General features: G+C 41.3%; 1 protein-coding gene across 4 annotated transcripts in view; it reads left to right on the forward strand.

Moving 5' to 3' along the window:
* Positions 1-2,402: 2,402 nt before the first annotated feature.
* ABCA5 (ATP binding cassette subfamily A member 5) overlaps positions 2,403-17,156 on the forward strand; it is a 69,810-nt gene continuing 55,056 nt past the window's right edge. Inside the window, exons 1-4 of one of the 4 annotated variants that reach the window (XM_059380340.1) lie at positions 2,403-2,612; positions 13,312-13,412; positions 15,526-15,642; positions 16,687-16,891. In XM_059380340.1, coding sequence (XP_059236323.1) covers positions 15,541-15,642; positions 16,687-16,891 — 307 coding nt within the window. In that variant the 5' untranslated portion in view covers positions 2,403-2,612; positions 13,312-13,412; positions 15,526-15,540. Of the gene's footprint in view, positions 2,613-3,453; positions 3,596-13,311; positions 13,413-15,525; positions 15,643-16,686; positions 16,892-17,156 lie in introns of those variants that run through there. The other 3 variants (XM_059380339.1, XM_059380341.1, XM_059380338.1) reach the window with 3 other exon arrangements.

Here is a 17,156-nt window from a genome sequence, read left to right on the forward strand (position 1 = left end):
TAATCATGCAGAATAAGCTACTGATGTAACATTGGGAAAAGGGTAGCAAGCTTAATTCTCTTTTCTACATTAAAGACTGCCAAAATTCTGGTTTACCATTTATTTCGTTCAGCTAGGCAACTTGTTAAATCTCAGTCTGTGACTTCTATGATCTACTTATTCCCATGTGATTTATTTGTCTAAAAATCTATTAATGAGATATGGGGATTCGGGTTGCCGTCATGACAACCCACAGTACGGCTTGTTTGCGATCTCCTAGATACAGAAGCTCGGAAAGGAATATCCTCCTGCAGATGCTTATTTAGTTCTGGGACCTGGTAACTATGGAGATTTAGTTTGAGATTCTGTAGCTAACTTGTTTACAAGGTACACGAAAACAGATAAAAGAGAGAGAGAGAGAGAAAATATGTTATGGTCAATATATTTTTTGGTGGCAGTCTTGTTATGTAAAGGTCTTGGTGTTCTCTCTCTATAATTCCCCAAACCATATTCTCATCCTAATTTTGTGATCCATTGTATAAGAAGAATTTAATATCTTCCCTTTCTTTTATTAGGTAGATTTTGTTGAGGGACTAGTGCTATTTTGTGGGGATAATAATGACAGTAAGATTCACATCCTGTTGCACACGTGCTTTTTTCATCCCGAGGTACCTCACACTACGATGCATAAGACCTGGAAATCCGGATTGATGTAAGAAAGAAATCTTAATCCCAGACCACTTATAATTTAATTAAAGAGACAGTACATATGTAAAATGATGGTGAACAAGACAGGAGCATGTGTGCTGTTGAGAGGACAGTGGGATCATTTTGCCTGAGGTGAGAAGAGTTTCCGGGAACTGGGTTTTGGTCTTGAAACAAGAGGAGAAACACCAGCAAGCAGAATGGATGACAGAGAACCTTATAAAAGCAGGAAGCTCCGGAAATAAATTCCCCCTATAGCGCCATAAAAGAGGAGAACTCTGAAGTTAGAGCAGGTTGAGACTACTAGTGAGAGGTATAATTGTAGAGTTGCTATGAATATGTGTTTCAGTAACCCCTTTTTACCAAGTTGATTTATGGTTGACTTCCATCGACATACTTGCCCACAAATCCTAGGCCATCAGGACTTCACTCCTCTGAATTTGTAGCTAACGTGTCTTACACGTTTTTTCAAAAGAGAAAAAAAAAAATACATGGTTGAATAGTTTTTATTACCTGCCTTCTTCAGTTTCCTGCATCGTTTCTAGGACATTCTATTTCCCCTCCTGCACTCTGACTGCCAGATTTTTAAGCATCATGGATTCTGCCAACCCTCTTTGAATTTCTCATTTAATCCATGTTGGGTAGGAGAAACAAAACGCGATTCCTTGATATTTGGCGGGGGGGGGGGGTAGGATTTGGCAGTGACAGTTGGAGAGATTTGGTTTAAATTTGAGAAACTTGGTGTATACAGGATTAACAGAATTTTCTAAAAAGGCTTTAAATAGTTAAATCCCCCCAAGTAAAGAACTGTGCAAGAAATGTGACCATACAGAAGTCTGGAGAGGAAAGTCTGTCAAGCTGGGCATTGAGCTTTTCTTTCCTTTACAATAACTTTTGACTACCATCTGGGCCAACTTTGGGCAATAAAACTCAAAACATCGGTTTATATTTTTAGCAAAAACAAGTGCGGTTTAGAATCTCCCACAGATGCCTGTGCATCAGGCCATTTGGAAAATTCAGGATTCGCGCCATTCCCAGACTCTCCTGAGGACACTTAGAAACTAAAAGCATCCTCAGTGTCCAGATGTCTCAGGTCTGATGGGGGAAGGAGGCAGAAGGTAGGAGACAAATGAGGACACTGCAACCCAGACACTGCAGCGGGGAGGACAAGGGGCAGCGCAGTGAATCGAAATGCAGTCCTGGGAGAGGGCCCCTTAAAAGCCGGGAACCATATAAGAAAGGGATCCTAAAACTAGATGCCACCGGGGAGGCGGATGGAAGGGCTGCAGGTCAAGGTCAAACGCTAGGAGGCGGCGGCGTCTGGAGTCAAACGCAAGCAGCTGGCTGCAGGCCCGTTGTTTTGCCTGCGCCTCGTGGGAGAGCAAGCCCAGGTCTCCGCAGACCATACGGATCCCAAGCTCCAGGGTCGGCGCCAGAGACACTCCAGCTCTGCGGCTGGGCGCGCGCGCGCGCGTGCCCCGACCTCAGCGCGCCTGGTTCGCCCCGCTCGCCCCGCCCCCTCGGAGCCCCGCCCCCTGGTAGCCCCGCCCCCAGGTGCGCAGGCCTCGCACGCGCGTCAGCTCCACAGCCCGCGAGGCGACGTGCGGGGCCAAGCGCCGGGAACGCGCGTGTCCGCAGATCCCGGTCCTCCGGGAGCCCCGCCCCCAGGTGCTGTCGGCAGGAGGCGGAGCGAGGCTTCCCGCGCCGCGCGCTCCCGCGGCAGGCGCGCTGCCGGCCCTGCGGCTCTGGGACGCACGGGGCCGAGCGGCAGGGGCGCGCGCGCGGGGCCGCGCTCTCTCCCTCACACACACACACACACACACACACACACACACACACACTCCCATTTCCGAGCTCCGTCACCCGCGCGGAGTGTCTCCCCTGGCGGAGCTTGTCCCTGCCTGACCGCGCTGCGGCTCGGCCCTGAGGTGAGGGGGGCTTGGAGGGCCGCGGCGCCGGCGGCTCGCCCCGGCGTGGGGGGGCGGGGGGGGCGGGGGGCGCCGCCTCTTGGGAAGGGGGGGGCGGGCGAGGGAGGGGGGTGGCGGGGAGGGGGCCGAGGGGCGGGGTGCAGCGGGCCTCCGTGGCGGCCCAGCCCGCGAGCTGAGGGGGGCGGGAGGAGCCCCCAGGTGGGCGGAAGCGCGGTTTGCGGGGGTCGCGCGCGGGTGCGGGGCCCTCGCGGGGCGACGAGAGAGAGAGAGAGAGAGGAAATGTTGTGCGAGTCCGTTTCCCTCCAAGCGCCTGAGGCGCGGGGCGCGGGGCACTCCCGGGGACTCTCGCGCCGCTGCCCGCGCTGGGTGTTAGGCGGAGAGTTGGGGTGAGAGGAGAAGGCGCAGGTCTCGTGACAGGGCTTGGGGGGAACTGCCCTGATTCCTGAGAAATGCTGGGCAGAGCCCGGGCACCGAAGGATTCCCGCGTCCCCAAAAGCTGGGTGGGCGGGAGGCATCCGTGTATGGGGTTGAGAGGCGCTCGCGGCTCGGAGCGGGGGTTGGGGTTGGGGTTTCTCCTGTGCTCCTGGGGCTGACCTGCTCCTTTCTGGACACATAAGTCAGAAGGACTGTAGAGGATCGTGTGCTTTCTTGTCGAGGACGTTCTGAGGGAACAGGAGGGCGGGGGGGGGGGGGGGGGGGAGGTGGGTTGGGCTCCCAGCCGCGAGCCAGGCTCCGTGTTAGTCCCGTTGCGTCCCGACAGGATCCCATGGAGGTTGGGCTCGGGGGGGGGGGGGGGAATGGGTCCCAAAGAGGTTAAGTCACGTAGGGAGATCTCCGCCAGCCAGAAAGGTAGAGCGAAGATGCTAACCCAGGAGGGATGCCGGACTCCAAATTCTGGTGCTTTCTCTACCCACCATGTTGGGTGTCTGCCCAAGAGGACGGGATGGGTGCCTTCGGGGAGGACTCCGCGCCGGAGATCGCTGGTAGGGCAGTTAAGGCTCTTGGGAGGTTCGAGGAGAAATCAAACTAACGGGGCGCCTGGGTGGCTCAGTGGGGTAAAACCTCTGCCTTCGGCTCAGGTCATGATCTCAGGGTCCTGGGATCGAGTCCCGCATCGGGCTCTCTGCATCGGGCTCTCTGCTCGGCGGGGAGCCTGCTTCCTCCTCTCTCTCTGCCTGCCTCTCTGCCTGCTTGTGATCTCTGTCTGGCAAATAAATAAATAAAATCTTAAAAAAAAAAAAAAGAAATCAAACGAACGAGGCCATCAGCCTTGCCTGTGTGCTGTTCGAGTCCGTTTCCCTCTCAACGGGGTTCGGTATCAGAAATCTTGCAGTGCGGGTCGAAGCAAATTTGTGAATATTATCCATCATTTATCTGAGTGTCTTCCGTATTCCTGGTACGAGGTGGGGAGAGGACCAAGATGAGCAGGGTTTTTTATAATCTCTGCCCTTGGGTGGAGAGGATGATCCTGTAAAATAACTTGGCAATATTCTTATAAATAATCATAAATGATAAATAATCATAAATAATGAAGATACACAAGCCTGAATTATAAATAAATCCTAATCTTTACCGGCATGCGAATTAATTGGATTAAAATAGTCATGAGCTCAAACGTTTAGGAACCTCTTATATCTAAGAAGAGGGGCAGGAGGGACCTCTGGGTGGCTCAGTTCTTTAGAGGCTGCCTTGGGCTCAGGTCGTGATCCCAGGGTGCTGGGATCTAGCCTCTGGTCAGGCTCCCCGCTCAGTGGGGAGATTGCTTCTGCCTCTCCCTCTCCCTGCTATTCTGCCTGCTTGTGCTCTCTCTCTCTCTGTCAAATAAATAAATACATCTTAAATAATTAAATACATCTTTAAAAAAAAAAAAGATGGGAAAGCTGGTTATGTGGGCACCATTATATTGTTGTTTTCCAGTTCAACAAAAAAATAGTCATAAAATTCAGGTTAAATCATGTCGTCAGTGTTTTGTTTTATTATTACATTACCTTCAATAAATCTTAAACATGAGAAAAGAGAGTATTTTTGACTTACCACCCCCCCCATAAATTAAATTTTATGGTGCTTTTATTCGTTGAGAAACCCATGATGTAATTTGGCAGGAATTTCTTTCATCTGCCCGATATAGTCTTAACCTCTTCTTCCAAAATATAAACCTTAACTACCAGATTCTGTTTAGTCCTTTATGGTTCAGAGTTTTAACGAAAACAGAGTTATCATGTTAGCCAGAAATGGAATATTGCTTAAATATTTAGCATTACCATAGGCAGAGTGGGAGGTGGAAGTTTCTTCCTATTGCTTCAGTTTTTTCAGGGAAGTAGAAATCAAGGTTTTAATCTGAGTGTGATAGAAGTAGAAGTAAGTGGAGGTCTGGGGTTTGGGAGAGTGAACGGACTAGTGAAATACATGATTGCCGGGCAATTAAACAATTATTCTTAGGCATGAAAAACAAAGTAGAGGAAACAGAGAGTGCTATATTTGGGTGCATAAGGTAAAGATGTCTAATCTAATTTTGCGTACTGGGTGTTTCACCATCCATCTCCAGGGCCTGACTTTTCAGTGTCCTCTAGAGCAATACCCCTGCACCCTTGGCCATAGTTCACTTTGTCCATGCCTCAGTCATGCCGCAGGAATCCCTGTTCCTTATATAAGTCAAGCCCTTTGGGGATTATAGCTTTCCCCTTCTTTTCTCTTTTCCTGAAATTTCCATTCCATTCTTTCCCCAATTGGACTTACTACATTATATTAAATTTTATCTATCTGCAAAGTCATTGACAGTGTCTGTTTTTTCCCATTATGTTTGATGCATAAATTTCTTAGTAAGTGTTAAATGAGTGTGCCACTTTTCTTCTTTCTCTCTCCTTCAGTCTGTAACAGTGGTCACCAGACTTTCTGTAAAGAGCCAGATAGTAAATATCTTAGGTGTTGTGGACTATATGGTCTCTGTATCAATTAACTCTGCCCTTGTAGCACAAAAGCAATCCTAGACAATGCAGAAATGAGTGAGGATGGCTGTGTTAGGATAACACATGTGAAAAACACTCTTAGTTCATGGGCTGTACAAAACAGAATTTAGCTCCTACCTCCTTCATTGTAGTTGGCAGACCTTTGATCTATAAGGACTCTTAAGCCCTGATAAAGGAATTTGCAGTAAGAAGTTATTGGTTATAAGATTACCATTGGTGGTGGAGAAGAAAAGATAAATCAGTCTTTTTGGTCAAGAATCTCATGGTCAGGTTCAAGATTAAGACATGTAAACAAATAATGATGAGGACACAGTATGGTAATGGCACTTAGTTTATTTATTGGATATGGAAGTGGAAGACAGTAGTGATAATCATTTTTGCTTGGACTAGGAGTAACCTCTAACAGTTATCTGTTGGAGATGGGGAACATTTTCAGCAAAGAGCCTTTCCAAAAATCTTTGAAGCTTGCTAAAAAGGTGACTGATCACATCTCTTACCAGGACAGCTCAATTTCTTTATTTTACAGGATATAATCTTGATTCGTTTCTCTCAGAAGTAAAACTAATACATTCTAGTAATTCATAACATTTTTTTCTAATAGTTCTGCATGTTTTTTATTGCTTTGAGAAAGGTAAAATATATTTCACAGCAGGTGTAATGTAGTAGCCAATATTTCTTTAATAAATGAATATTTAATATTGAATACTGGATTATATTACATCTAGTCTTAAGTCGTTTATCAATACATTAGAAAAGGAAGATGAGCTTTAGTGGGCTTTGAATTTTCTTGCAATTTATGGATTTGGTGCAAATCATTTTATCTAGGAAAGGTAAATATTTGATTGAAACTTTAGTGATACTAGGTGTTTAAAACTTACCTAATTATTTAAAAGCTCTACAACAAACTTAATGCATTCCCCAGGTATGCTGTGGAGAAATGGAAAGTAATTTAAAATGTTTAGAATCATTGTGTATTCTTATTGCTGTGTGTCGGCCATTGCTTTTAGTATTGTTTTAAGAATTGGCTTTGTTAGACAGTTTTAAGGATGCTGGTCTGGTACAACTTTGTGCTGGAACTATATCAGGTATTTTAAGTTTTCTAAAAAGTATGATTTGTTGAAAATGAGACATTCAAAGTTTTATTGTATTTCAGTTGTTAGCCTATGCTTTCAAGGATTCTCTTCCAGTATATGCTGCAAAAGAGAGGGTCTTAGGTGTTGTCTCCTCAGAAAGCTCCTTTTGCTGCTGTGTAGTCCTCTCTACCGTTTACAGCTCTGCCTTGGTTTTCATGAACTCCATCACTACTGAGTGAACTCCTGAGTGTGAGATCCTGTTCCCACTTACAGACAGTGTCAAATGTGGGGCTGGCTAAGCATCTTTTCTTGCCTTTTCCTTTTGTTCTTTTGAATGCCTTTACAAAGCCATAAAGTTGAGATAATTAAAGAAAATTAGAGTGAAAAAGATGACATTTAGAGCCCTGTGCTAAATATGGCTTTTCTTATGGTTTAGGGGAAAGGCACCTGGCAACTTAAACTCTTCACAGATGTCCCCTTGCTGGCCACACCTCATTTCTAACTTTGCAGTCTTGTTTCAGTTCCTTCTGTCAGAAGCACCACTTTCATGTCGCCTCTGTTGATGGATCTACTCCACCTTCCTTTCAGGAAAACTCATTCACCCACCCATAGGAGTTCGTCTCATCTCAGATATCATCTCTTTATCTTTGGCTTCATTATAGAAAACACTGCCTTCCCACATCTTTCCTCCACTCCAATTTCCCATTGGAAACCCTGCAGAAGAGTGTGGGGGGTGAGGGTGAGAAGGGACTTTTGTGATTACCCTACCAGTGTGAGTTGCAGATGCCCTTCTTTTATTTTTCTGTCTTCTTCCCAAGGGGCAAACATTCTCAGAGCCAATATGTCTGGATACTGGAAGAGGAAGCAAAATATTTTCCCAAACACCCATAATTTGCAGGGAATCTTTTACAGTAGAGTCAGTGCTTCGCATTATTGTGCAGAGCAGACGTTGCCTGTTTATCCCCATGGCCCCTTTCATTCAGGCCTGCTTAGGCACTGTGGGTTGTGAGGGTGAGGACATACAGGTCCAGTGTTGTGTCTGTTTACAAAAATGTGACTATAGCTTTGAAATTACTGTTTAGATAGACATTAAATTAAAAAGTTTGTGAAGATTCGATGTTAAGAATGTTTCAGTTGTTTTTTTTTTTTTTTTAAACAGCCAAACCAGTTGTTACATGACAAGCAGCCAATTGGATTTTCTTCTTAAAACATCTTTAAGATGTTTTACTAATTTGACTAGATAGAGGTTCAAGGTTATTGAAATTTAACATTTTCACATGATTAGACTATAGCTTGTGAATAGAAGAAACATGACTTTGTTTAGGCCAATGTCATGAGCGCACTATGAAGATGCACATACCTAGTTGTGTCTTTCCACAATGTCAGCTTTATTCAGTCATAAAACGAGGTTAACATTATTATAAAGCAGTTACAGGTTTCCAAACTCAATGACATTTAACCATGTGATTGACTTGGCTTCTTACTCAGCACACAAAGCAGAAACATAGGACAAGTCACACAGCAAACAGGATAACACAGAGATTAGGAAGTTAATGAACCAAACATGAAGTCAGTAGGTAGGCTCACAGTTGAGATAAGGCATCCGTTGTCCTGGTCAGCTCTCAGTACTTACTACCTACCGTGTTTGAGCAGTGAAGAATCTCAGTTCCTGTCAGAGATAGTGGGACAGAGCCTTTGGCAGCAGCTTCAAGTGGTCAGACATAGAGGAGTCAAGTCTGAAGAGTCTGACGATTTGCTGCAAAAATCCTCCCTTCTTAAAGGGATTTAATCAGTCTAGGGCCCTGCAGACCTCCTCTGCTTCTGGTGCATTACCCTTAATTGATTGTGTCTTGTTTGACACAGGCCCGGCATGACATAGGTGACTCCATCTTGCTCTCTACAGTCCGTCATACTGATCCATCTTTATAATTTTATAACAGATTTCATAATCGTTTTTGGTTCTTTGCACTTTTACCATCCATTCTGGAAGATTTCCTTACTCGGCGTTCTTTCTAACTCACTGATTTGCTTCAGATGTTGTTCACCCCATCTACTGAGAATTTTATTTCTATCAGTCTGCTTCCTTTCCAGGTTCCATGTAGCTTTTTTAAAAAATTGCCTTGTTTTTGTTTCATGGATATGATATTCTTTGTTATCCTTTTGAGGATATTAGTTATACTGATTTTCAACATGTATTTCTTTCTTTTCTTTTTTTTTTTTTTTAAGATTTTACTTATTTATTTGACACAGAGAGAGATCACAAGTAGGCAGAGAGAGGGGGAAGCAGGCTCCCTGCTGAGCAGAGAGCCGTGATGCAGGGCTTGATCCTTTGACCTGAGCCAAAGGCAGAGGCTTAACCCACTGAGCCACCCAGGTGCCCCTTCAACATGTATTTCAACTTGCCAGGGACCAGACACCATTTTCATGTTTTTAATTACATGTATTTATTCTTTTAGTCATTCTTATAAGTCAATGAAGTGGATACCATTATTATTTCACTTACAAATGAGAAGACTTAAACACAGAAAAGTTAAATAGCTTGCCCAAAGTCTCAAGGCTAGTAAGTGGCAGAGGCTGGGTTCATATTTTTATTGGTTTGCCTCCAGAGGTCACACTTATGCTGCATTATTAGTTGTTGGGATTGTAGACTTTGTTGTCTCCTCTTGTTGGTATTGTTTTTATGTAAATGATTACTGATTCCAGTTTATTTCAGCATGTGTCAAGATTCTGCTTGGATTTACTGTGGCCCATTATTTTTTCATTGTGTGTGTGCTGGGGCAGGAGAGAATAGTAGCAGCCTGCTGAAAGTTAGCAGCCACCTAAGTAAGGCCTTCACTGCCTCTCAGTTTAAATAGAAACATATACTCTTCCAAAGGGAAATAGATGAAGAGGTAAGATTGGGATTTTTACCTGATAAGTTAACCTCTTCTTAAAAAGGCATTATTTTAATTCAAAATAGAAATCTTTTTAAAGTGTTGAAGTCAAATGTAGATGGAGTATTTCCTTTCTGTAAATATTAAAACAGTAGTTAGCTCCGTTTATGTTTGCATTGGTTTTGAATCTTTTTTGGTGGAGAGGGAGGACAGATGATAAATGAATCAACTTAGCTTCATATTGATGAGATTTTCTAGGCAATAAGTAGGACATATTCCCTGAGAGACCTAGGTACAACGTAATGCAGGACGATTGGACTAAGGAAAAGGACAAGGACCCAAAAATCTACCTAAAGGAATAGAGAAATCAGGAGCAGAAGGGAAACAGCATGAAAGCACATTTTGCTTATAGGGATTTTGTGCTTTGGAGGAAAGGACATAAAACCGAGAGTTGGATAGATACCAAATTACTGTGTGTTCTCTTCTATAGAGACATTACCCTGTTAATATTATTTTAAAGTAACTTGAAGAACTCTACATCATTCAGTGGTTCTCAACTTTTTATCTGCCCTTAGGCACTCCCAATAGTATCTGTGGAATTCTTTACTTAGTAGGGAGGGGAGGTAGACAGGTTTTTAACATTCCCCTTACCATACTCACTTTGAAAATCACTCTTGACCTTATGAGTATTCCAACTATGGAGTTAAGGACTTTATAACATTATAAATTTATAACATTATACTGTTATATTAGTTAAGTGGTTTTGGTTGTGAAGAACAGAATCTGATTCTTGCTAGCTTATGTGAAAATAAAATATATTGGGTGGATAATAGGGCATTTCACGTACCGTAAGAAAGAAAAACCAAGTTTTGGCACAGGAGGTGTCATACTTTAATGGAAAGCATAGTACCAAGAGTGCATGAACTTTCTTCTCTTTTCTTTTTTTTTCCCTTTCAAGTAAGCTCTAGGCCTAACAGGGGCTCATCCCACTGAGCAACCAGGTGCCCCTGAATTTTCTTTCTTACTTGTTTCCATTAATGTAACTGTTTACATGACTCTCAGTCTCCGGATCTTAGTTAAAAATTCCATACTTCCAGGAGAAAATTGATTACAGATCAGGGGTAGCCGTAGAAGTGGTAGTGGCGGGGATGGCTATGGTTTGTGTGTCTCTTGGCATGGTGGGAAGATAGAGGGTGATGTGTTTTTGGAGTAGTGTTGGGGTCCAGAGCTGATGGCCAAGAAAGAATTCTTGAGATGTGTTCAATGCAAAACGTGGTTCTGTTAAAGCATGGGGACAGGACCTCTGGGGGGGACCTGCAGCCCTGAGATCATAAGGGACAACTGATTATATACTTTGGGGTTGAGGGAAGTAAAGACAGAGGGAAGTTTCAAAAGGATTTTCCGGTGCTAAAGAAGACTCTCAGGATAGTGGAGGCGTGGCTGTTGTTAATCTGAGGTAGTTTTTCCCTCTACCAAGGCATTGATGTTAAGATAGTTGGGAGCTTTCTGGAGGAACATTATGCTCTGCCTGCCTCAAGTTGTTTGTCAGTGGGCTGCAGGTTATAAGGACATTTAATTTTATCTACATTTCCTTCTGCCTTTTTTTCTCCACATAGAGGGTAGAAGTAAGTTTTGCTGTAAAAAGCCCTGATTAGTGGTGAGGTAGGTCCAAGTGTTCACAAACGTCAGACAAGCCTGTTAAAGACAAAACGCTGAGTTCAGGGAGCAGTTCTCAAGGAAGAAAAATATTTGTGAGTCCATCAGCAACTATATCAGGAGCCTGTTTTCTAAAAATGAAGACTTACTTAAGCATGCAGCATTCAATTTGAATGAATAATTCATTGGTGCTCACTAAATCAATGTGTTTTGGCAGATAATGAGAATGTTCTTGTTGTACTTGTTAATGTTTCTGTTTATGTTGTAGTAAATCATCCTTGAATGAGTGTATTTTTTCTTTTTTTGTTTGTTTCTTCTTTTTGGCCTAGAGATGATTATCAGTTATTTACAGAATCTAATATAACATTGAGACTGTTGGAAGAATTTATTTTTAACATATCCTCTATTCTTGACTGCTTTACTAGTTCTGTTTTTAATTTACTTATTTTTTTTTAAAGATTTTATTTATTTATTTGACAGAGAGAAATTACAAGTACACTGAGAGGCAGGCAGAGAGAGAGAGAAGGAAGCAGGCTCCCTGCTGAGCAGAGAGCCCGATGCGGGACTCGATCCCAGGACCCTGAGATCATGACCTGAGCCGAAGGCAGCGGCTTAACCCACTGAGCCACCCAGGCGCCCCTTTAATTTACTTATTTAATATTTTTTAGATTATGTCTAATTGTACAATTTTTTAAAAGACTTTTTATTTATTTTTAAGTAATCTCTACACTGAGGGTAGGGCTTGGACTACCAACCTTGAGATCAAGAGTTGCATGTTTTTCTGACTGAGCCAGCCAGGTACCGCTGTAATTTTTTTAGTATGTGAGTAACACATATTGACAGGAAAATTGAGAAAATGGAAAAAAAGCACAAAGAAAGTAAAAGTTGTCTACAGTTCCATTGTTTAAAAAACCTCTCTTTGTGCACATAAAGAGGATACTTACTTAATCAAAACTTAATTTATATTTACCTTTTTGAGTAAGATGAACTGTCTCTAAAAAGTTGTCTGCTTTTTTTATCTAGGAGGAGATGGTCAGCCAACTTGGAATGGATTGTTCTTGTTTTGGAGGGAAATCACACCAGTGGCCCCCATCAAATAGGTTTTAGATACAATAAGGCAACAATTAATGTTCTAGAAGATGGCCTAACAGGACTTTTTTGTTGTCGCTTTCAAGCTGCCCTCTCAGTACCCTTTGGTGTGTAGAAATTTTAGGTTATTGGAGTAAGCAAATGAAACCACAGAGATTGCGGTTGAAACTCTGGCCACTTCTCTTGAGTTCAGCTTTAATATAACCTCTTTGAAAAATTGAGATAGCTCCAACAGAGGTCCACTTGCAGAAGGAGCTCCAAGGACCTTCAAAGAGTACAGTTAGGCTGGAAGAGGGATACTGGACCTGTGACAGTGATTTAGGTCATACTATTTTTCTTTTTGCTTTTAAAGATTTTATTTATTTGAGGGAGAGCATGAACTAGGGAAGGGGCAGAGGGTCAGGCACACTGTGCATTGAGCAAGGAGCCAACCTTGGGGCTCAGTCCTAGGACCCTGAGGTCATGACTGGAGCTGAAGTCAGGTACCTGAGCCACTCAGGTACCCTTTAGTCATACTGTTAAAAAAAAAAAAATTTAACGCAAAATTTGTTCCCATCACTTCAAAGTAAAACCCCTTACTCAGTAAGCAGTTTCTCTTTATTCTCTCCCCAGCCTCTGGCAACCATTAATATCCATTTGATTTCATTTTTATGGCTTTATACATTCTAGAAATTCCATATAAACCGAATCCTATAATATTTGATCTTTGTGTCTGGCTTCTTTCACTTAGCATAATGTTTTGGAGGTTCATCCTTGTTGTAGCATATGTCAGTATTTAATTCCTTTTTATGATTGGATATTTAATTGTGTGTATATATCACAATTTGTTTATCCATTCATCTGTTTATGGACATTTGGGCTGTTTCTACCTTTGACAAATATGAATAGCGCTGTTATGAACCAGTGTGAACATGCACTTGTTTGATTCCCAGTTTTCAGTATTTGGGGGTTCTTTTGGGTATATATCTAGAAATGGAATAGTGGGGAGATATGGTAGTTCTATGTTTAACTTTCTGGGGAGCTGACAGATTGTTTTCCTCAGCAGTTGAACCAGCACTCCACCAGCAGTGTAAGAGTTTCCAGTTTAACCACTGAGTTTCTTATGAGAAATCTGCTCTCCTTCAAGTCATTATTCCACTATAGGTAATGCATGGTTCTGTGACTGCTTTCAAGATTTTTCACTGTCTTTAATTTTTAATGGTTTGATTATGGTGTGTATGGATATGGATTTCCTTTGATTTATACTCTTTGGGATTCACTTCTTAGAACTTGTAGATTTTTATTTCTTGCCCCAAATATTTTTTATCATTAACACTCTTCTCTCCTTTCTGGAACTCTGATAATTTGAATGTCAGACCTTTGTTAATGTCCATAGTTCTCTAAGGCACTGTTAATTTTTTGAAAACCCATTTTCTTTCTGTGGTTCAGACTGGATGGATAGCACCTTTCAGTCTGTGAAGTTCACTGACTTTTTCTATTATCTCTGTTCTACAGTTGAGCCCATTCCATGGGTTTTAGTTATTTGTCATTGTGTTTTCCAATTCGAAAGTTCCTTTTTTTTTTTTAAAGATTTATTTATTTACTTGAGAGAGAGAGAGAGAGAGAGAGAAAATGAGCAGGCAGAGCAGCAGAGGGAAAAGGAGAAGCAGACTCTCTGTTGAGCAGGGAGCCCCATGTAGGGCTAGCTAGATTCCAGGACCCTGGTATCATGACATGAGCCAAAGGCAGATGCTTAACTGACTGAGCTGCCCAAGAACCCCTGTTCTGAAGTTTCTCTTCGGTGCTACTCTATGTCTTTTTTTTTTTTTTAAAGATTTTATTTATTTTATTTGACAGAGAGAGAGATCACAAGTAGGCAGAGAGGCAGGCAGAGACAGAGGGGGAAGCAGGCTCCCTGCTGAGCAGAGAGCCCTATGCGGGGCTCGATCCCAGGACCCTGAGATCATGACCCGAGCCGAAGGCAGCAGCCCAATCCACCGAGCCACCCAGGCACCCCGGTGCTACTCTATGTCTTATTTCTTTGCTGAGGTTTTTAAATTTTTCATTGTTTTCAAGAATGCTTGCTGTTGTTTGCTGGAACACTTTTTAAATATCTATTTTTAAGTTTTTGTTTGAATATTCCAAAATTTGTCATCTTGGCATTGGCATCTGTTGATTTTTCTTTTCTTAATAGAGTTGCTATTTTCCACCCACTACTTCTGCTGAGTTATTTTGGATTGTGTGAGACTGGGTTTTGTTTTGATTGTATGGAAAGTGTTGATACTTAATTCTAGCATGCTGTCAACCTGGTTAGGTTCAGGTCACAGATTTCAGCTGCATTCTTTGAGCTGTGTTTCTAATTTTGGTTTACTTTTCAAAAGCCCTTGTAGTGCCGTTTGGATCTGTCCTGTGTATGCCATCTTATAATCAGTCTGGATCTGGGCAGTAAGTAGGCTGTCTTTTAGTTCAGTTCCTCAGGTCTTTGGTACACAGAATAGGATTAGATCCATGTGTGCCTGGCTTTGGGGTTACTTAGTCTAGGAGTTAATGAACAACTTTATTATGTTGCTTTCCTAAGCTCTTCTTTTGATTTGCACTCCCTACTACTTTCGAATTCCCTATGGCTTTTCATTTCCATCATACAGCCAGAATGCTAGAGCTTATTTGCCCCATTGGGCTATACACTTGTGCAACTGCATCCAGGACATCCAGAGCCCAGGGGCAGGAGAACACCTTGGGATTTGGCTGCACCCTATTTGAGGTATAGTGCCACTTACTGGTGAGGAAGGTTTCCTTGCTTCAGAGTTGGGGCTGCATTAAACTTTGATTACTGCAGTCTGACACTGCTATCATGTGATTGCTTGGAGAAAAGGGCATAAGAGAATGTAGGAAAGAAAGAAAGTTGGGTAGTTTCACATTCTCTGTGAACAAACTTTCCTTTCTGAGTTCTCAAGCCAGAACTAGAGAGCTTTCGGAGCTTGGTTTCTCTGCCCCAGTGCCTACTTCCAGTGCATTTAGTTTGGGGTATGAAAAAAGAAAAAGTGGTGAGCTCACTATTGTGGGGATTTTGAATTCTAGTTACCTCTTGTTTCACATGCTGCTGTTTAGTTTTCAAGGTCTTCAAATTGATGTTGCATGCATTCTGTCCAGATAGGAGAGACAGGTTGGAGTATGCTTAATTCCATCTAACCTGAGACTGAAAAAGCTATCTGTTTTGCTATTAAATGACATGCGCTTTATGTGTGGTTTCAGTTTTTTTCATCTACTCTTTTAACAGACTGATTCAGAAAACATGGCTACTGCAATTAGGGAGGTGGGAGTTTGGAGACAGACCAGAACACTCCTGCTGAAGAATTACCTAATCAAATGCAGGACTAAAAAAAGTAGTGTTCAGGTAAATTAAATAACTTTCTTATGCTTTATTGCCATTTTTGTACTGACATATTTCATCTTTAAGAAGATTTATTTTTCTGGGTACATTTTTATTATATTTTGATATCATTAGGTCTCTCTAATATGCTTAAGAAATAAAACTTGTGTCAGCACAGTGAAGTACCTACATTTCCTAAAGCTTTCTGAATGTTAAAAATTTTAATAATGATTTCTAAATTTAGTTGATTTCTGATATCAGTGTTTAAGTTTGAACTTTAGACATGCATTTCCCAGGTTTTATGGAGTTAAAAAATAATTCCACAGGAAACTTTGGAACTTTTCCACAGTTTATTCCCAGTGACTTCCCATCATTTGAACTCTGGACTGAATTACCCAAGATTACTAAAATTATGTCATGTATTTGTTTTCAACAATATACATTTCTTTAAAAGATAAAAGAAAGTAATAACTCTGGCTAACCAGTTAATAATTCTAAAGGCTGAAAATATATTGTTCCTTTTCTGAAACCAGTAAAACAATTAAACAGGTGAAACAGTAAATAGTTCATCCCTATTAAAACTGATTATTCAGCTTAACAGAATATAGTTTTAATAGTAGACATTTAGGTATAATTAAAGCATGAGTTTTAAATTATATTTGAATAAAGATATTTTTATGGTGAGCCTTAATAGGGCTGTTTGGTAAGTTAATTTAAATAATGTTATATGTAAGTAAATTTATTATTATATTTTACATTTAGTCATCTGAGAACTTTAAATATTAGTGTTTATGTCATTTTAATTTATTATGTGACTTGAATTTTAAAATATTACAGTGAAACTGAATATAAAGGAAAAATTATCTAATATTGCTGTTGGGTTAGGTGAGATGCTCAATGTAATATTTCTTTCAGGATAGAATTGCTTTTACTTTTTGTGCTTAAGAAAGGATATCCAGATTCCTCCTGTTTTGTCCTTGGTATTACATTGTTTGCATAGATATCTTGATTATGTTTGGTGCCAGTGGTATATTTTGTTAACCATCTTGTTTGTCTCCTTTATTATAGGAAATTCTTTTTCCATTATTTTTTTTATTTTGGTTAATATTAATTAGTATGATGCATCCGAATAAGAAATACGAAGAAGTGCCTGACATAGAACTTAACCCTATGGACAAATCTATTCTGTCTAACCTAATTCTGGGATATACTCCAGTGACTAATACTACAAGAAACATCATGCAAAAAGTTTCTACTGACCACCTTCCTGAGGGTATTGTGAACTTATATATGGATTCTATCTGTAACAGTATTTTTCTGCTTGATTTACTGAGTAAATTACACTCTTAACACTTAAAGATATGTCCCCTCACCGAAATGTAGTTTAATAAAAATGATTAAATCATTCAATCCTGCTGAAGCACGTTTTATAGGTCTTAACATTTTATATTTCTCAGACCATTTATAAAATAAGCGTCTTTATACAGGATAAAAGATTTGAAGGCATATTTCCTTTTGATTCTGACCCATATAATAAG

The sequence above is a fragment of the Mustela nigripes genome, chromosome 16 (genome assembly GCF_022355385.1).
Source record: "Mustela nigripes isolate SB6536 chromosome 16, MUSNIG.SB6536, whole genome shotgun sequence".
In the NCBI taxonomy this organism is placed as follows: Eukaryota; Metazoa; Chordata; class Mammalia; order Carnivora; family Mustelidae; genus Mustela; species Mustela nigripes.